General features: G+C 44.7%; 1 protein-coding gene across 2 annotated transcripts in view; it reads right to left on the reverse strand.

Moving 5' to 3' along the window:
• Positions 1 to 21,756, reverse strand: part of LOC142886795 (CUB and sushi domain-containing protein 1) — a 237,083-nt gene that overhangs the window by 100,514 nt on the left and 114,813 nt on the right. For both annotated transcript variants that reach the window (XM_076023968.1, XM_076023957.1), the window contains exons 10-15: positions 14,306 to 14,409; positions 13,829 to 13,941; positions 9,296 to 9,478; positions 8,938 to 9,123; positions 3,641 to 3,781; positions 178 to 299 (exon numbers count right to left, since the gene is read on the reverse strand). In XM_076023968.1, coding sequence (XP_075880083.1) covers positions 178 to 299; positions 3,641 to 3,781; positions 8,938 to 9,123; positions 9,296 to 9,478; positions 13,829 to 13,941; positions 14,306 to 14,409 — 849 coding nt within the window. The remainder of the gene's footprint in view (positions 1 to 177; positions 300 to 3,640; positions 3,782 to 8,937; positions 9,124 to 9,295; positions 9,479 to 13,828; positions 13,942 to 14,305; positions 14,410 to 21,756) is intronic.

Consider the following 21,756-nt stretch of genomic DNA (forward strand, 5'->3'; position numbering starts at 1 on the left):
TGTTCTGTGTTTTGGACTAGGTTCAGATTTGGTATGTCAAACAACTTGGGTCCTGGTTGCAATACGCTAGTGCTAACAAACCTTACATAATGAGCCATTCCATACCAACATCTTGTCTCTATTTACCCTGTGTAGTATGTGCAGTATGTCATGCATTTAGTGAGAGTTAGAGCTTACCTGCGTCCTAATGAATCCTTGATCGCAGCGAAAAGCCACAGAGCTGCCAAGCTGAAACTGGTCTCCGTATCTCTGGCCGTTGACAGGAACTCCTGGGTCGTGACATTCATTCTGACCAAAGGCTACAAAAACACAGCAGAGAGACAAGTTAAGAGTCGGGTCCACATATGTTAAAAAGAGAAAAAAAAAAAGATGACATACAAAATTCATTGACTTATCCCGACATTCTGATATTAGAAAACCTATATGGGCATTTTTTTATTGATTACACTGACTGAAAATATGATTTATTAGGGGCGGCTGTGGGGCAGTGGAAAGCATAACTGCATCACTGTCAGCGACTGTGACACCTTCACTGATATGGAAATGTGGGAATGGAAATGCTTTCACGTGGATCCAACCCTGCCATGTTTAGCTTATATTTTCCTTATTCCAGAGATTAACCTGATCCCACCCTGAGCACACATCCAGTGATTGGACATACATCAGGTTTATTAGGCACTGATGGAGAGAAAATGAGAGCTGAGAGAAATTGAGAGGGGAAATGAAAACAAGTGCAGAGCACGGGGAAAGGAAGGGGAAGTGGCAGGTGCACAAGTCCAACTTGCACGTAAATGTAATACAAATGCCGACGGTTGGAAAGAAAACACACAGTACTTTGCATATGTGTTTAAATATCCATGTCAAGCGAGCACGTGATGCATACAAAACACCCGCGCAGCTGCTCGGTATAATTATATTTGCCAGAAAAAAAACCAAAAAAAGTATGTATGAGTAAAAAGGGTGAAGGGTGTTGTGTTGTCGTCAAGTTTGATAGGTGATGGTCATTGTAAACATGCAACTATGGAGTCCCAGTCTGTCAAAGGGTTGCATGTGTCAAGTTGACTTTTTTATTTTTTTAGCGCAAGTAAAGTCGCAAACAAACAGAAAGTGGATCGATGGGCACAGGCTCCGATCCAAGAGCCACAGTTATTCTGATGTTAGCTTGTGCTCATGTAAATGAAAATAAGGCAACATAATAGGGTGATCTTGTTTCGCAGCAAGAGCCCTGGAAACCCTCTGTGACTGCGACTAAATGTTGTGTTAATCGTTAGCCTGCTGGGCGACCAATCACATAACAACAAGGGTTACACTGCCAAGTCAGAGGCAGGGATTGAAGTGTTTAGAGGAAATAAAAGTTTTAATATGTGTGAAATTATGTGTTTAGATAGCATTTTTACACCAGATGTTATACATCACCATGGCATTTAAAGGAAGGCTTAGTCTAATCTTGTTGGCGATTATGAGTCGTTTATGAGGCACAAGTTTATTGCGCGCGGATACTAATCATGGGTTAGAATGGTGCTAAATTTGGCAGAATTTTAAAAGTCAGAGATGGTGAAGCGCCTGCTCTTCTACTTGAGCTGAGCCAAACGATGCAGTTCAACAAAAAGAGCTGAAATTCCCATCTCTGGTCCGTGTCAGAATAAAGGTGATTCACTTCACCGTGACACCTATATAGACTGAACCTTTGTTATTTGACAAGAGTGCAACATGAGGCTTTTTGTTGACAAAACTGTCACAAAGGTATTTTTTTTCTCCTTTGTCTTGATTTCATTGCCTGTGCAGGTAGAATCAAGTTAGAAGGACAGCAACGCATCTCACAACACTGTTTTCTGCATGAATGAGTTCATACAAATTTGTTGGGGATAAATTGGTTGGAGAACTGATCCAAGAAATGTCATAAATGAATGAGTGCTTGAAGATAAATAAATAGAAAAAGGACGCCACGCAAGAACACGATGTTCTTATCGAGACCTGGGATGGACTGGGGTTTTTATTAACTGTCCTGCGACGCCAAGGGGGCGAGATATGATTTTGCAATTTTTGTTTGTCAAAAGTCACGTCCTTGGGAGGAGCCGGACACAAGGTCACTTGGGACGCACTCTGTGAAATGGTCCAAAACCGCATGGAAATCAGAGAGAATTATTTAGAATCAGTCATGCGGAACTAGTTCACCTGAGCGCAGACAAACATACAGGCTGCGGCGCTCGGGGTTCAAAGCTGACAATAGAGGGGAGGAAAGTGAATGCATCAGTCAAGCAGAACCAGCCCCATTCAGGACAGATGAAGGGAACGCTGGCACTTTGCATATTTGTTGTCCCCCGCCATCTCAGTAGTAATCAGTTTAGCTGAGCGTATGCTAAACTTGATCCAATTACTGAATTTTTGTATTTGACATGTGAGCCTGAATAGCCTTTAATGAATATTATATACGGGGGATCGCAGCTGCTCAGACACTTCAAGCCGGCGCCTGCGAAACACAGCCCGATGTTTTGGAATTTCGTTGCCTAATTAGTCTTATGTGGCGCAGATAAATGCAAAGCAGACTTTTCATGCGTTTTATTATCGTGCATACAGTTCAAAGGTATTTTCACTGCACTGCGCTGTCAAACAGAAAAGTTGTCCCTGAATATCTTTGCCATCGCACTCAAACTTCCCTCTGCACCTTTGCCCGACACAGAACTCCTCTCTGTCTGTCCAAAAAGTTCAAGGCAATTAAAAAAAAAAACTGGCAGTGAGAAGGTGAGTGGTCTGCCAGCGAGGCAATGAACCTTTAATTAGAAGCATGCACTTTAGAAGTCTTTGATAGACAACTGACTCTTGTTTCACACCCTGCGCGAATACACAAAGAGTCTGTTGTGTTGCAGTTTCATATTGTGTTCTCCTCGTAATTCAAGAAAATACCAGCTGAAGTGTATTGGTCACTAAATGGACAACTGAAGTATGTGGAGATACACTGATGCGCCCGCTAACAATTTTGTTAAATGAAAGTTTCGTCTTTAGCTTTGAGGGCGCGCAACGCTATTTACCAAGACTTTATCTGTCCACCTGCCAAGGGCAAAACTAATAACAGCACACCAAACACATAGAATCAAACACAATGAGCTCTTCATGAAGAGTCGTTTATAACAACAAACATAGTTGAAGAGATATTAACTACAACAGTTGATGCCAATATAAACAGCTGCATGTACATTTAAAAGAAAATTGATCTTGTGCAAATTAATGAAATGGATATGGATCTTTTTTTGTTCCACTGTACATTTTACAGATGAGAAAAACCTCTCAACTCTACAGAAATCTGTATCGGCAATGTTGCTGTGTCGAATATCCCTTCCTGGAACATCAAATGGATTTTGATTGTGTGGTAGCATTTCTACAGTCCAACATATTGATCAAAGAGTCAAGCTATTCGTCTACTATACCACCATCATCATCGTTGTGCTGTGCAGTCTGCCATAAACTTTCGTACACACAATTTCACTTGCAAATATCTAGATAGTAGCTGTTCCTGTGAAGGTGCAGTCAGGTAAGACTTGAATGTAATCCATCACAGTGCTTCTTATTTCACCAAAAACACTTCTGGAAAGACAAAGAGACAGACTTGACAGGGAAGTAAAAAAAAAACACAAAAACTTACTAGTGTAGCTGATGTTGAAGCCTTTTCCAGTGTTGGAATGGTCCGACTGAAACTCCAACCTCATGATGTGACCGTTGGAGGCGATTTGTGATGGAACATCTTTTCCCGAGAAAGTCCCAAAGGTTGTTGGCTCCGACAGGCCTGAGACAGAGCACAGATCAGTTAAAGGAATCAATTAGAGACACATTTTGCAGGTGTGTATCTCACTTTGTCTGTATGACCTTAGGCCAAGGTCACAAATGAAAAAAAGAAGGACTTGTGAAAAAAACAAAGGAAAAAAAATCAAGAAACCACATCTATCTATCTAACTAAGCTATAATACACTACCAGTGATTGCCTCTGAAAGTGGATGAACATTATGAAAGACACAAAGCTGATCATCCTTCATTTTTCCCGTGTCTCAATTCCACTCAGGCAAATACAGCTAAATGACCTGAGAAATTCTGACTGGTGTTCAGAGCTGCCTCGGAGTCCTAAAACACCGCGCAAATGTCTTGGCAGCGGCTCGGTGAAGTACCTGCCAGGCTGTGGCCTCAGAGAAAACGAGACAGGCTTCAGTGCCTCGCCCAACTACCAAGGTTGATGTGTGGATGTTCTCCCAACAGATGCTGCATTTCGGTGAATCCAAGCGCAACCGCAGGGTTTGCAGCGTGCGAGTCATTAGCATTAATTCACCAGGATGCGCCTCGCGCCTCACATTCCCCAATCTCTAGACAGTTCTAGTCGCCGCGGCTTGAAACCTCCGCTCGCTCAAAGTGCCCATCGTCACCTTGGGGGAATAAGATTGCAATGAATGAGTGAAGCCAGCAGCTACGTTGAGGTGTGCTCTGCTGAGAGGCATCTCTTTGTAGCCATTAATAGAGCCACTGTGTACCAATTGAATGGCCTGGAAACCATTACGCCATCCCCACTAGCCTGCGCACCTGTAGCCATGCATCACCTCATTTCTGTCAGAGGCATTTGTGTCACAGGATAGGGCCATTTACAGCAACCAACGGTGATTCACTTTTGTTTGGAGGACTACGCTCTGCTCCTGACGGTGCTCTCCGGTGATCCGGCTGGCAGCCACACATCCGATGGGAGGGACAATAAATGCCCAAAAGACCACAGGACCACAGGAAACAGAAGCCAGCAACACATTTATCAGTGAGGTCTAGAATATACTTAACAGACAGGGAAAGAGATGTAATATGGTAATAAGACACTTTAACAGGGGAGGCAGAGGTGCTTGATTTGGGAATCAATTGCCACATCCAGTTATGGCAGTTTGCAGGAGTTAAAATAAACAAATTAACCACCTGCAGCAATGATCAAGCGGAAGCGGTGGATTCTGAATTCCCTCAACATGCCTACTTTGTTGATTGCATGTGGCTGGAAAATATATTTGGAGTGCGCCTGGTGATTATAAATGTCAACCGGCGCTGATAGTCTATTGGCATGCGCAACTGGAGTTCACTGCCAGAGCTAACACAATGCTTGCTGCTGCTAATGGCCCACCAGGAGTGGAGCAGAATGGCGATGCAGCAGGAGCTGTGAGTTATCTGGAAACCTGCAGATTTGCAGGGCGAGAAGCTGCGCATGGCTATTATTCTGATGGGCCCTTTGGCCATCGACCAGCATGGCAAATAATTTGTGTGCTTTGAGCATGTAAGCATAATTGCATGCGTATACAAATGGATATCATGAGGGGTCACCATAGGTGAAGCCAAACAACTCTCTAAATCCCCCTGCTGGTGGTGTGGAGTACAGGACCAGAGCTATATTTTTCATTTCTGTCACAGCAGGGCTTAAACACAGAAAGTCCCCGGCTTTTTCCAGAGGTTGTGGGATTCTTTCTGTTCTGTACCTGAATGGATATATGCATGCAAGGACCAGCATAATAAAAAAAAAAGTAGTGGTGACATATCATATGTACGTCAGCCATAGCAGGGACTATAATTTATCCAACTTGCAGCTGAGCACTTCGGAGAATGCTGGAAAATGATCTTCACATAGCATTAGCAAAAAGACAACAACAAAACAATTACTATAATTTATGTTGGAATTCCAAAATTCCATGTACTACCCTGTCACGGCGTGCCACAAAGTTTCTCTCCCAAAGTAGTCCAAAATATTTTCTCTTGCCAACGAACTCTTGTCACCCACGGCATTTGTTAAGGGGGTATTTTTTTATTTTATTTTTTTCTGCTGGTCTGCAATGGAACACTACTAAATTAGAGGGGATTGTTATGATTGACAGCTCAGCCCCAGAGATTAAGCTGGTTGTCGCGACAGTGCATGACACCACTATTCTGCTGTCTTGCTGTGCCATATGTGGCCACTGTCACCAGCAAATAGTGATGGGACATGGCCGAAGACATTTTAGCATCCATTTAGGTACCACGGAGGAAGGCATCAAGGATAAATGTTCCATCTTTGTCATTCATGTTGAAAAAGATGATGGCTTAAGTTATGATTATGTTTAAGTTAAAAAAAAGAAAAGTGTAAACAGAAATGATGACAGTCGAACGGATGCATCCTATGCTATGCTATGCATAAATGTATGAAGAAGCAGAAAGGAGGAAGAGGAGGAAGAGAAGCAAGGGAAATAATGTGAGGAGGAGGAGGAGGAGGAGGAAGATTGACAGGAGGCAGTGAGGAGGCCACAAGAACACAAGCATCAACTGCAAAATGAAATTGCTTTACACAAATCCACCAATCAGAAGCCAGAGATTAGGTAATTACAATTATTGAGCTCTGGGAAACTGGTGGCACTGACTTAATGAGAGAAACAGAAATAGTCCTGAAGAAGTTCTGCCCCAACAACTGGCTGAACTTTAAAAACTGGAGGTCACAATCTGTGAGCTCAGTGACGGCCACCTTCCTGGCCACTGCTGGCTGGCTTTCCTGTTTCAAATCAAACGGTCCTCCCTATCCAGCCTCGACCTTTGACATCTAAATCCCACCCTAATAGTCCTGACCATCAACTCCAACTACTGTCTTCCTCAAAGCCTCTCCTCTTCAACTCTCTCAACTTGGTCCATGTCTGCTACTGTGGCCACAGATGAAACAGAAGGTCCCGAACCTTCCCACCATTTGATCCCGTCACTTATACCTGTTTTCCCAGCTCTGCTCATTCTGCTGCTGAGTCAAAACGAAAAGCAGCAAAATCTGCCTCAGCCCGATGTCTTTTATCTCCATCCTTGCAACCAACGGCTCATGGTCACTGTCAGATCACCAACTCTCAGGTCTCTCAGGCAAAGAGCCAGGTCCCAAATCTTGACCGCCTCCTGCTAACCTTAGATCTGCTGTCACGCCGTGTCCACACCGTCCCCTGTGGTTGCAGCATCCTTCGCTTGGCCCCAAGCCGAAAAGCCACGTTCCCTCCTGTCTTCTTCTACATCCTTAGATGCACAGACTTTGGCTGCTTGCTTCAACCACACTGGCACATTTTTGACTTTCCTTTCTGCCAAATCACCCCATGACATATGAGTTGAAACAGACCCAAGACGAATCCAGCCAGCCCTTCCTCGTCTTCTTAGTACTCAACCCATGCACCCTATTTTGGGCACCTGCAGTCAGGTGATGATTCGGTTTTACTTCTACAGTTACTTTCATCACATTAATTCTTTGGTTGGCACCTCACCCATTCACTACGTCCAGCTGAACCACAGCACTTGACTTAGAGTGTCCAACGCTCCTCCCTGGCCAATCACTGTTATATTTCCTCTGATTCCGCATCCTAGAGAACGTGTCTCTGAGCACCCGGAAGCTATGGATTCACCTGCCAAACTTTCTCCACAACCAAAACCCTTTCTATTCACTCTCATCATTTGAACTTGTTGTCAATAAACCCTCTAGCTGATAGTGTGGAGACGGCCAGTGAAGAAAGACACAGAAGGTTTTGAAGAAAGTTATAGATTTTAAGGCTTCTGCTGTAACAAAAAAAGCTTTCTATTTGTCCTTGGAAAGCTGAACATTTAGATTTTTTTTAGCTAGGTTCTCTTGCAGAGAAGAGGAATGCAAAAGCTTGCTGAAGCAATGTTGGTTGAAGTCTAAAAAATAAAGGCAGGAAATAACAGTAGTGCGCTGAATGAGCATTCACTCGAAATACAACCTCTGTGTCGATGGATTGAAACTCGTTGAAGGTTTCTAGAGTCCAAGTCATTCATAAGGCAGAAAGAGTATCAAACCATGAACAAATATTTCTAACTCACTTCAGCTATTAAACTCAACTCAAAAATGAAGATATCTCACCAATTTTCTGACAAAAGGTGTAATTGTTGTGTGCACATCAACAAACTGTTGTTTTTTTTTCCATCCCATGCACTTCGATTAAGCAATGTGGCAATTGATTTGCAAATTGTCGCTCGCTTTGTTCCTCTGCAGCCCCAAGGCTCTTTCACTGATTCATTACTGAACTGATAGGCCTGGGACCAGGAGTAGAAAGGGAATCAGTGCAACAATAGCAACAAAAAAAAAAGAAGAGTGTTAGGGTCCTCCGTTGTCTCATGAAAGGGAAGGGCTGGAGAGAAGCACTTTGTATCCGTCTGCTGCGGTATTCTTTAATAAGAGATGAGAACAATGGCAGCAAATGGCTGCTTTTGATTATGTTCACCGTTCACGTAACCACCGTTTTGGAAGCCACAAATTCATTCATTTATTAGGAGTGAGTTTTAGAGTTTTTTAATTGAATTTTAAATGTCATATAAATGTCTTATATTTACACAAAAAACCTTGGTTGTTATTTTATCTGCAATGCAACAAAAAAAATAAAATAATTTGGATCTCATCCAAGTTTCGTATTAACTTTGACTTTTCTTAACACTGACTCCAGCCAGTATTTGTGTTTGACTTCACACACACTATGACATTGTTTTTTGTTTAGATATTTATATCCTCTTCCTAGCTAAGGGCTCCAATTTTTTTTTTTAAATTTTACCATGGCCATCCTGAATAATGTTGGTTTAAATTCATTTTTGCGTGCAAGCAATTTGTCTGAACTTTCAAACAGAAAAACAAGCAATATTCACAATACTACATCCATCATGATGCTGCACCCTCATCATAATACTACTACTACTACTACTACTACTACATACTAGCCTAATTCAGTCAGACTGAGACGTGTCTTCTCAGTGGAAGCTCTACAGTCAAAATATGTACCTAAGCAGCAAAAAACAAATGTTTGGTGTTCTCTTTCCAAGTGTTTCTGTCACATAGGCATGTTGTGGCTGTCAAGACATTTTGGTCCAACATATTAGTTAACCAGATAGAGACTTTGCATTGAAAAAACAAACAAGCAATCCACTTAATACCTTCATCTTTAACCACAAGCCAGTCAAATTGTGGTTCCAGGTCAAAATCGGAGAAGAGCAGGTGAATGCGGCTGCCTGGTTCTGAGATGATCAACCAGACGCAGTTCAGGTTGTTTCCGTACTCCTCCGGGTAGTTTGGAGAAAGTATGGTCCCCGACGGAGCCGTGAAGTTGAAGAAACACGAGACTGCAGAGAAGAAAAGGGGGTGGGGGGAGGTGGGAAGACTTACTCCGCTGACAAGACGAGAGCAGCGCGAAGGCTGCGGAGACGTGAGAGTGGGCGAGACTCAAAGGCAAGGCCGGACAAGTTTCGTTTGACAGATAAACATATACGTGATTTACAGCCGCGGGCTACTCACAGACGCAGCTGGGTTTGTTGCCAGACCACTGGTTGTTGTGCTGGCACGTGATGGTCCTCTCGCCCACAAGCTCAAAGGCCGACTGGCAGGAGAAGGTCAACACGTCGCCGTGCTGAAAGCGCTCACCGCTACGGCGACCAAACGCCGGCACCCCAGGATCACCGCAACCTCCTCGCTCAATCTCTGTGGTGACACGCACGCACGCACGCACGCACGCACACACACACACACACACACACACACACACCGAGGGCACCGTCAGCCATGTTTTTCCGCTGATAATTAATGTCAACATGAAACATTTTGACATTCAGAACAAAGGGTTATCTGCCATCGCTGTAGGAGGCAAAACGGCATCATACATACATGTGCTTTCAGACTAGGGAAAAAAATATAATAATAGGGTGTGGCGTTGATTATAATGTTTTTGTGCTGTATTCAAATTACCTTGTGTCTCCCAGTGTTGAGTGTACAGCTGAGCCGTAAAGGCCCCCAAATTGTTTTTCTGACAATAGCATGTGTCTCCAGGGTGGTAATGAGCCCCCCCGCCAGGGAGAAAAGACCAGCCACGGCTTCTTTCGCTTTCTAAGCTAGTCAGTAGTGTTGATTAATACAGCCCCATGTGATGTCACAAACAGCTCAAGAGTTCTCAAACAATGGTGAAATATGTTTTTCTGTTTCATTGGCATTGATTGGAATAATAATAAAGATCTGAAAAAAGATGAAAACACAAAACCTTTCTTTTTCTTCCCGAATAGTAGCCGGAAAAAAAAAAACATTCAGAACATTGCTGCGTGGGCAGCAAAACAATGTAAAGAGACTATGACAATATGCAACAGCTGACCCAGCAAACTAAGAAGTCAAAAATCAAAAACCTCTGCTGTCTCCCGTCCTCTGTGCCGCGCCGCGCTTCGTGTTGCTCTGCCAACCTGATTCAATGCGCTGCGTTACTGCCGTGACCATTAGCGGCCGCCGTCACAGCCGGCAATCACATTCCATTTATTTGGCCACCTGATTCTCTCGCAGAGCCGGTGTTGCTTCCGTCTTCGGAAATTTGACATTCGATCAGACATCCAGTCTGTGCTCTTGTAACTCATGCTCCACCATGCTCCTGGAGTCGCTCAGGGCAAATACATCTCAAGGTGAGGGTGCGTGCGTGTGTGTGTGTGTGTGTGTGTGTGTGTGTGTGTGTGTGCGCGCGCGTGCGCGCACGCTGGGTATACGTCTATGCGAGTGTGTGTTGAGTCCAACACTTTTACCATCGGTTGGGATGAAAGTACATCCTACGAGAACAGAATCCTGAAAAAGGGCCACAAGTGTGAGTGTGTGCGTGAGTGTGTTTCTGTGTGTGTGTCGTGCGTGTGTGTCCATATACGTGTGTGTGTGCGTGCATGTCCCACAGATAGCTGCCATACAGCTGACAAGTGTCAGGATGGATCTCAGCGATCCGCTGCCCCTGCTAGGTCTGCTGTTACGGTGGCACCGCCTCTCGCTCATTCTTACTCTTCTTTAACGTTTCAGTTTTTTTTTTCAGTCTTCCTTCCTGTTTTTATCCTGGTCCTCTTCAATACATCTCCTCCTGCCGTCCTCTCGAGTTGATAAGTTCCGAGTGTGCACGCCAAGGGGCTCGAAAATCTTTTAGTTCAATTTTAGCAAATATTCTGATTAAAAAAAAATGTTTTCTAGAAAACATTTTTCGTACATGCATAGACGAAAAAAGGGTTTTAAATGCTTTGTGCGAAAAGGGTAAGAAAATTTGGAAAACTTCCTGGTCACACATCTTAGTCAGAGATGCTTATTTTGCTTTCCTAACTTAAGTATATAAGTACAAGGATTAGAAGGAGTGGCACGTGTGTGCATGAAAGTTAAGATGACACCAGCAGGAACATCTGGATTGTAAACAAGCGCGTCCATAAGCATGTTCACAGCATAAACACGGGGTTCCGCTGCATTTAAAGCTTATATTCACAGGATGTTTCCGTGTTTTTTTTTCTCCTTCCATTTTACGCTCGTCGAGTCTTAAATCGTCAGGTCTGCGACAAAAAGGAGCCACTCTCGATTTTAATACTGAGGACTTGTGACACATCCGTCACGCAGACCTTTTAGATGTTCAGTGTTATAATATGTTTTTTGATGCAGCATTAAAAAAAAAAAAAAAAAAAAAAAAATCACCATGTCTTTTCTTTTTTTCACAGTAAATTGTTGCTGCCAGGCCTGGGAGCTGCGCTTCAGTCTTTATAATGATATCAACTTTCACTCTCGCTGCACGTTTGACTCTTTTCTTAATCTCACAAAACACGTCGACGCGAACACAAGGCAGACGCCGTCACAGTGATTAACGAGTGCAACATGACAGCGTTCAAAAACAAGAAGGATACACACACGTGTTGGCTTTTCCTTCGGGGCTGAAACACAACTCTCAAGGGGGAAAGTGATCAAAGTGTGGCGGATGGTGACATTACACAATGTGACAGCGTCTCTCAAACAAACACACACACACACACACACACACACACACACGCACGCACACAAATCCAAGGGCATACACAAAGCACAGCACCGGCAGTTGTTATCCTGCGGAAGAACAAGATCATCTGGAGGTCATTAAGTAGGGATTCTTTGTTTCTTCTCCCTGTCTTATGCACCTCTTTTTTCTGTCACAACCTTTAACTATACGGAGGCGCCACTGTGAAAGCCAAGCACACAATCTCCCTGTAAGGCTGAGCTGCATTATAGGTGTATAAACCTCTCCTTATCCCTGGTATCAGGTAGGACAAGGGGCCAAACAACCTCCCGTGTTGAAATTTCTCTCATCAGAATGAAGCCCCTGAGAGGCACCACCTCATTTTCGACTTTATCCCAACATACAGCAACTGACACAGCAGACACGAAAACAAGACAACGAAGCCTTGCAAAAACAAAGGCCGACCACGGGCGGTCCGTTGAACAAGTGCACGTGCCATCACTGAGTGGCTGTCTGAATTGAAGTGAACTGTTTGATGAGTCTCGTTTGATGAGTCTCGTTTGATGAGTCCCGTGTGCAAATGGGTTTGCTCATAATACCATAATAACCATGCAGTCTCCAAGACAAGCCAATTGCAGACCAAACACAACTTGCCCAATGAGAACAGGCAAGTTGTCCCAATTTGCTTTCAATCTAAAATCTATTTTAGCTGTCTGTCTGTCTATCTACCCATAGATGTATACACTGTATATATGTATAAATATATATGAAGAGATCTTTGTCATTTCCTGGCGTTTTAATCACCCTCTGGGCGTTTTTCCACTATTGATTTTGCTGGTAGCTCCAGCTTTTACTGGCTGTGCTGGGGCTCTAGGGTTGTGATGACGATGACTCGCACTGCAGCAGAGATGTCCTCACCGTGAGGAGCCAGGACTTGATTCTGCCGCCTGATCAGTGGCTGCCGGACTGCCGGCTGTGAATTGCATCAAGCCATGCTGGTGTCAGCAGCACACTCGAGTGGTGGTGGAGGTGCCGGTGTGATCTGTGTGACCCCGGCCAACTCTTTGGACCACGACATTGAATCAAATGTGGGGAAGTGGAGTCAGGAGCCCTCATGCTGCTCACTCACTCGCTCACTCACTCTTCATCTCACAAACTTTATTTCCCCTCACTTAGTGTCTCAACCATGTATCATAAGAACTGGATACTGGACTGCCACTATGAGGGCGCAGGATTTTTTATTCTCAAGTGGCCACTAGATGAACTGCCTGCAAAAATCCCATGTGACCCAATGTGGTCCAATCCCATTGACCTCAATGCAAAAATGAACGCCTGTAACAGCTGACAGGACGACCTGGACCTGAAATACAGTTCATAAAAAAAAAAACTATCTATTGTATATTTTTAATTCATGCACTTTTAATCTTGCTAAAAAAAAAAAAAAAAAGGCCAGAAAATCCCCATAGAATAATTTATTCCAAGAATAATGTCACTGCACCGTGCGCGCTGTCTCGGCTCGTTCTAATTGGCTGATGTGTCCTGGTGCATCATCACGTGAGATACAGAGGCATGATGGGAAGTGACACTGCTGCACTTGATCTTGATGATCATTTCCAAATAGCGGCCTGGGTGAGTAACTCCATTGAAATGAGTGGGCTGGAACCTGGATCCTATTTTTTTTTCTTCTTCCTTGTACATCTCTTTCCCTTCACGTCTGTTCAGTTTCAATATAAGTGCTGCGCTGCCCGAATGCAACCAAATACATAAAATGGTAAACAGGGGGTCTCTCCTTCTGACCTCAGCTCACAAGCAACTGTGACCATCTTTCCTCCTTTATCTCTATCAGCTTTGCCTTGACATAAGAAATAACCACACACACACACACACACCCACACACACACAAACCCTCATCTGATTCACTCCTAATCCGTCCGACTATGTAAGCCTTGTGGGTTTGTGTGTGCGCCGCAGTGAGCGGCAGAGAAGAAGAAGAGGAAAAAATATAAAACACCGCAGGCAGGGAAGTTTTTAATCAAAAGTTGTCAGACTGATGGTCAACGGCGCCGTACCTTCGTACACGGCCTTGAAGCCGGCGGATCCGATGGTATCATCGGACTGCAGGTGCAGCCACATCTGATTGGACAGGCTAACAATGATGTCAGGGACACTGGAGCCGGTCAGTCTGCACACAAACACACACAGCGGCATCAGGAGGAAAAACACACACACACACGTTAGTAATGTCGTATGTTAGTGCTTTGGTTTATTATTTTCAAGCCGTGACTCAAAGATGGTTTCATTAACATAAGACATGTTTATACAGAGATGCCTGTGCTGCTTTTGTCCCATTTATCAAAATGAATTGAGAGATTCAGACTAACACTAACTATCAGCCATTTTACAACAGTCATATGCACAGATGGTGTGAATAAGATTTTCTTTTTTTGCTTCCTCTTGGTCCTCTGGTTGCCTGAACCCTGGTCTTTCTTTCTATACTCGTGGATGTCAGTGCTGATATACAGATCAGAGCAGAGGGTGGTGCTTACACATAGAGGACCCTGCGAGTGTCCCCGATCTTCCCTCCATCCCCCACAGTTAGCGTGTCGTATCCTCGCTCAAGGTCGAACTCCTCGAAAGACAGCTTGATCACCTGGAAAAGCAATTAGAAACAAAGCAGGATAATAACATTAACTGTTGCCAGTAAAAGCTTTTTGCATTTTCGCATTTACAGATCGGTATTTGTATCTGTGAAATCTGCCATTTTTTTCTTTTTTTGAGATAGGCTTGACTCCTCGCCAATGTCCTTGCATTGATCTGCGTTGCATGTTAAGAAGCTTTTTATGGAAAAAAAAAATAATGCTGCAGCTCTCCATCAACTGAAAGGTGCACAAATCGCCCGTGGGAGCGATGCTTATTGCAGCCTCTGAACAGCCTTCTGCTGTTGAACACTGAGAGATTGAGTCTTTAATGCCTCACTAGCGGGCACGTTCACGGCTGTGGCTGCATGCAAACAGCACAGCGTCGTCAATCTCCCGCCTGCCCTAAAATGCCATAATACCAGTATTCTATTATTTGCTGCCTGTACATTATTTATTAGCTGTAGATCATGTTGACGACAGGATGTGAGATGGGGGACTTTTTTTTTTTTTTTTTTTTTTTGCCGTGTTTAGCAACCCCCTGAGGGGAAGGAGCCGGCCTCAGTCAGAGCGTTTCTGGGCGTATAAGAGGTCCAAAATGAACCATGATCTGCAATATTGCGCGCAGGAATCAATCACATGGCAAATCACACTTCAGTAAGGGGGAAAAAAAAACACCGCAGGTGATAAGGGTGTGGAAAGCATTTCCGGACGGCGGGATCAGCGATGCATAGCTAAGCCTTTGGCCGTGCTTTGTCAAAAATAAAAATTGCTCGCAAATGTTCAAATAACGTGGAAGGATATGGCCGCGTCTGGGGGATTATCTGCTGAGATGACAGGAATAGCAAAGGAGCCATGTAGGTCTGTATTTGTACACAGGCAACACGCGCAATCTCTGATGTGCAAATGGATACGCATACGGACTAATGGGCTGTAATGAATGCAAGACTTACTTGGAGAGAGTTTTTTTTTTTTCTCTCCTTTGTTGTTATTCGCTCAATGTTGCCCCCTCGGGCAATGTTTAGACCCTCCAAAACGGCTACAAATAATGGGCTGTAGATGCAAAACATCATTCTGAGCTACTGACTCTTGGCTAACAACAAATCACAACGAGCATTAATAACCCATTTTACTTGATGTGTTTGTATATTATCCTTTTTATTTCATGCAAAAGACGGCACGGCGCTACTGCTGCGCGCGGTTCCTGGAAGCCTCAAGGTTACGCACTCACTGTTTCTGAACGACGTCACTTTAGGTCTGCCAAACTTACAATCTCCTTACAATTGGAACTCTTCAAAAAGTGTTTCCTATCATTTCCCCAAAACAGTCACGTGTCGTCAGCGAAGCAATGCATTTCAATTCGCAGAGCAACACTTTACCCATGACTTGTAAATAAGAAGTGTGCTCCTTTTATGCTCTGATAAGCAACAGCAAGAGGTTGTGTTTGGCTGCAGAGTGTTTTCAAAGTTCACTTCTTGGTAAAGATTGTGCAGCAGCGTTTGGTTAAAGAAAAAAGAAGAAAGGAAGGAGGGAGTGAAACGGAGCAGAATCAGAAAGCGACTGACTGTGGGCGCACCCATGCGTATGTCTTCGGTGAATGTGAATGCGTATATATAGGAGGGGATTTTTCTTGGGCGTATCCGTCCACAACTGAAGCAGAATGATTATTAGGCGCAACTACTCCAGTGGAAGTGTGGGAACAGTTTGGCTGTGTTTTTCTCCTGCTGCTGCTGCTGCTGCTGCTGCTGCTGCAAGCCATTTTGCATCCAACCTTTCAGGTGTCGGCTCTGTTCTGTCCATTGTGCTGCCTCACGGCCGTGCCTCGCACTTTCCATACGGCCGACGAGGTTGGATGAAGGGAAGTGCTGTCCCGGCCATGAGACATTTCAGTTGAGGATCATAGAAGGGAAGAAGAATCTCAGACCAGATGCCGCTGCTGCGGTGATGAGAGAAATGCTCGACTGCAGTGTTTGTGGCTGAAATGTGTTTTTTGCACTGAGCCCTGGCTCTGTGTGAGGCGCACAAACAAAGCGGCTTGGAATGGTGGACACCCGTGCATTCCAGCTTGTCCTCAACAAGTTGCCCTCGCTGTTTAGAAGGGTGGATGGCCAGCAGGCCGGCAGAGAGGACGATGTCAGACGAGGAGGGAAAAACACGCAGGCAAAGGGCCTCCAACTACGTATGGATCCGTGTCTGAATGACAGCCGGGCAGCATCGGTTGCAACACTTTGCAACCCAGCCATTATTGCTCTGTCCCCATTAATGTTTCATGCTCGTGTTTTGGGTGTCAGGGAATATTAGGATACTTCTGCAGAGACACCGGCTGTAGCCGCAGCAGCAGCCGCAGCCGCAGCAGCAGCCGCAGCGGGGCTGTTGGTTCGGAGCTGGTGAGCCTCTCAAAGACTCGCAATCATTAGGAGTGTGTTTGTTTAACCTTTGAGTAATGTGAAATCTTTATCCACGAGTGCTGACCATACCATTTAACTGTGGGATTATCGCACCGGTGGGTATTTAAAAAGAAAAAAAAAAGTTTGTTTTTGTTTTATGCCAAAGCAGTTAAGATAGATTGTGCAGTAGCATTAGACTCAAAGTAAGGAAAGGAGGCTCATGTTATCACATTGAGGTCAATAGAGGCTCAGCGCAGTTCGATGGATTCCAATGGCCCCATTTAGAAGGACATTAGGGCAGCAAAAACAACCATGAGCAACACCAGATTGGCTCCTCTATTTTCTCACCCAAAATGGAAAACCTAACGGAAGGAAGCAAGTGCAAGAGGACAGAAGAGGTACAAAGTGCAATCCAGGCCTTCAGAGTATGCTTCACATGGTAAAATGTTCAAAATGCCTCTTCACAGAAGTAACCAATCAGCCAATCACATCGCAACGACTCAAAGAAAAGGGAGGAACTCAACTATCAGAGAATGGTCCCAAAAAGAGAACAGATCCAGCGAGCAGCAGTTGTGTGGAGGGAAACACGATGGAGATGTCAGGGGTCATATGTCAGACTGGGCAGACAGGTGGGGGATCAGTGGGAAGCAACAGAAACTCAAATAACCACTGGTTACCACTGAGGTGTGCAGAGTGGCATTTCTGAACACACAAAACGCCCAACCTAGAAAGCCGTGTCCACTAACACACTGTATAAACTTCCCGCCATTTCATCAGATCCCCTGTACTGGCAAGGCGTCCTCAATAAAGCGGGTGGTGAGTGTCGTCGTGACAGTTAACATGAAAACGTAAACATTCACTTTCCACAATTCCTCTACAGCTTTTGCTTTTTTTCCCCCTCCGTAACTTCTAATTAAACCCATCCCCACAAAGACGCTTTCCAGGGACAAGTGGATGCTCTTTGAATGACTAACAGTCGTCAGCTTGAGATCATTACCTCGCAGCGGAGCATGTGAGAGGAGCTAAATAGTTGATTTAAAACATTTAAAAGGGGGGAGAGCAACGCAAACCGACGGTGCGATAACTTCAGTCGGGCGGCTTTTAAAACTGCAGCACCATGAATATCAGGGTCTCCACAGGGCATGGCCGCAGCCGGGGAGAAGCAGATGGCAATCTTCTCTCGCTCTGATCCTTAATTCGCAGCACTTAAGCCAAGTTTGCCAATAGGGTCAAACAGTCTAAAGGACTAATTTCCTCGACCAGTGACTAACTGCAGGGGCGACGGCCGGCATTTAACGTTCATAATTCCTTTTCCCCGTCACCGACGCGAGCCGCGCACAGGTGCACAGCTACAGGTGAGAGCGAACCCGCGGCGCACCCGAGTCCGTTCGCCTCCGAGAAGCACGCGGCAATCGTTTTGGGGACGGGGCGACGCGCTTCCTCCGGCAGTGCGTGTGCAAAGTGTGCTCCGAGCCAGATTGGAGAGTTTGGCGAATGGAGCCGCGTTCTCCGCAGGGTGACAAGAAAGCTACGAACACAGGTGTGATGGATCGCTCGTGTCTGATTTCCATTTGTCTCGCTCTGTGTCTGGGGCTGCCTTCGCTGCCAGGGCTGGCAGCTGATGCTCGGGAACAATTCGTCTGTTCGGCCCCAACTCAACGCTCAGATATTCGCTCGCTTACGAGGACCTGTGCGTACCTGAAAATTTTAACCTATAGGAAGTGGTGTCCTATATGAGCCACACGGGATCATTGGCAGTAGCCTAAACGCTTGGAACTGGAAAAACAAAAAGGTTTTGTCATCGATGCTGTGACATTTTGTGCGGCCGCAACAACAGAACGCGCAGCAGCGGATGGTGGGCGGCCTCCTGAGTTCCCTCTCTGAGTCGGAGCTGCAGCGGTGCTGAGTCACTGCTGAGTCTCAGCAGCAGCGTGAAAATATTGCGTAGCTACAATTGGGTCCGTCTGTGGTCCTCTGGTTATTTTCCCGCTCTGACAGAGAACAAGCCCCTCATGTTATTGCGTCGTTATGTTGTCCACTGGCCTGTCTCGACTCTTCACTGAAGCTTTCACCGCTGAAATGTTAATATTCTGCTCACATCGAAGGACCTAAAGGGTACATTAAGATCACTTGACTTTCACTGAGAACAGCTGCTTAAAGTATGCGGATGGAATACATTTCTGGGAAGTAAAGGTAGTCCAAGCACAGTGTGAGTCTCACAACCAACACTAAAAAAAATAAATAAATAATAATAATCAGGCAACCATCCTCACTTGCAAAGTAGTTCCAAACATATCCACACAATTTAGATTTTTCTTTCTCTGAATTGGACCTCTCAGCCTCCTAATGCATCTGCGTCAAAAAAGTTAAAATACATCAATGAAAAGGCTGAGGAATGTTTCTTCTGTGTTTGAGTAATGGCCTCATTGCTTGTATGGATGAAATAGATGAGGCGAGCCGAGTGGTTGTGTGTGTGTTTGTGTGTGTGTTTGTGTGTGTGTGTGTGTGTGTGTGTGTGTGTGTGTGTGTGTGTGTGTGTGTGAGTGAGAGAGTGAGATAGAGAGAGAGAGAGAGCGAACCATTCACAAGATGCAACTTTGAGCATGACGGTGGTGAAATCTAAATGGAAAATCCAAGGCACTGAAACCAGATTGCACATTTCTGCAAGTTTACGTGCCTGGTAACTCAGGAGAGTCACTCAAATCCAGGGAGTGAACTTCAGCATGAGCCTTTGATTGACACCACATTAGCCGTATTCTGCTGTCACAGCTCGTCCAGCAGTGGGTGGACCTCTGTCTGCAGGCGTCTCCTTCTACTTTGCGACTGTCCCACGGTGACCCAGACCCTTAAAGGGTGTTTCTACATAAATATAGTCCCCCTCTAGAGCTTTAATGCATTTGAGCCTCTCTGTGTCAAAAACTGCTGAGCGGGGGAAGAGAAAAAAAAAAGTTGAAGCTCTGCACCGAGGCGACCTCTTGTCAAAAGTAGTACATAGAGGAAACAACTGCCCTGGAAGCGGAGCTCTGAATTCCCTTGCAGAGATTATGGTGCCATGTTGAGGCGTTGGTGAGTTGCTATTATGACAGTCTGACACTTTTTTTTTTTGTCTTTTATTGGACTCTTAGCAATAAATAAAAATCCTCATGCCCGATTGCGTTGCTTTAAATTCATGTTAATTAATGCAGGCCGCCAGTAGGATGTCCAAGACCAAGCGATAAGAAAATAAGACAAATGTAAGAGAGTTAGGCCAATCAGCCTGATAAGAAGGAAAAAATACAAATTGCATAACCACAGCTATCAGATTAAATATGATATCCAACAACAGGGGCAAGCAAAAAAAAAAAAAAAAGTAGTTTCAGGTAGATATAAAAAGTAAAGTGGAGTTTTCATTTCAGAAAATCTCCCCCCCCTGGAGCAAGTTTTATGAAAGACTGCCGATCAGTGACCTAAAAGTCTGTTTGCGTGTGGAGAAAAGGCCAAACTGAAGAGAGAGGAGAAAATAAACTTAGTTTAAAAGCAAAATAAAAAAAAAACACGTAATGAGGACGCATCCAGAAGCACAGTGAACCAGGGGATGTCCTCAGTGTAGAGGCAAGCTGCCACACACAGGCAACACATAGCAGCAAGCACCATGGGATTCACATTGTAATGTGCTATTAATACGACACGGATACACTGATGACTCTGAATGGATTTCTTTGACTACGTTTGCACCTCAACTTAATGTTAATGGTCAAATAATATTGGAAGTGAATGAAATCTTGACCTTGTACACTGTCTTTTCTTTCCCTTGGCAAACTCACAAGGTGCTGGTTTTGGTCTCCCTGCCTTGAAACCCATCAAAAATCCAACAACGTGTTGCCATGTTGGTGGATATTGTTGTAACCAGTTGTTGAGACCATCCAATATTAAGGCCCATTCATTTCAATGGAGATGCTTCCCCAGCGCATACAACGAAAAAAAAAGTGTTTGCTTTTACTTAGTCATAGAGCATGCTCAGTAGGGTCACTTCCCATCATGCCTCTGTAACTCACATGATACATCAGGATGTGTCAGCCAATCAGAACGAGCCAAGGCACAGTGTATACGATGCTGTGGCATCACACAGGGAATAAACTCTTTATACATTTTTTTTTTGAAAGAATAAAAGCCCATGAAATAAAACTAAACATTTACTATGAATTGATTTTCAGGTTGAAAGTGCTGTCAACACTTTAACATGCACTTATTTTTGTATTGTAGTCTATGGGAAAATGATTTGGCTGCGGTACCTTGAGTGGCCAGTTGGGGGTAAAACACTGCACTGACATATTGGCAGTCCGATATCCAGTTTTTTGTAATACATCCATGATGGAGAACTACACATTCATAAAAAACACCGCCTTTGATAATCAAAGGGACTGTACCCACTCATGTGACTTGTAGGCGAATTTGCCTAAATGCTGAACTATCCCTTTAAAAAGTCCAAAACTTCCATCCAGCTAAAAAGTGGCCCGCAAGTAAATTCTAACAGAATGTGAAAGACTGTCACCGCACGTGTCACATCGGCGCAGAAGCGACGGGGCCGCCCATGCATGAAAATGACCCACGTTGCACGCACACATACACCAAACTAATACAAATTTGTCACAGGGACAGAGAGAGAGAGAGAGAGAGAGAGAGAGAGAGAGAGAGAGCGATAATTACAGGCCTAATGGGCATGTGTGACGATGCGTTTCGGGGCCCGTGTGTGCGCGTGCGGTCAGGCGTGGCGCAGACTCGAACAAAATAATTATCTCTTTGATACCGGTGAATCAAACAAGTGAAGCGCGCCGAGTTTTGCTCCCGCTCCTCAACCTGAAAGTTGACAGTTTACCCATCAACACGTTTTTCATTAGGCCTGGCAGTTAGCAATTAGCTTGGCAGTCACAAAAACACACAGCGCAACGTTGCCCGTAGACGGCCGGGCGGGCGCGCCTGCGCTCTGAAACAAAT

Source organism: Nelusetta ayraudi, unplaced genomic scaffold (assembly GCF_046127955.1).
Source record: "Nelusetta ayraudi isolate G7.1 ecotype Tasmania unplaced genomic scaffold, CSIRO-AGI_Nayr_v1 ptg000002l, whole genome shotgun sequence".
Lineage (NCBI taxonomy): Eukaryota > Metazoa > Chordata > Actinopteri > Tetraodontiformes > Monacanthidae > Nelusetta > Nelusetta ayraudi.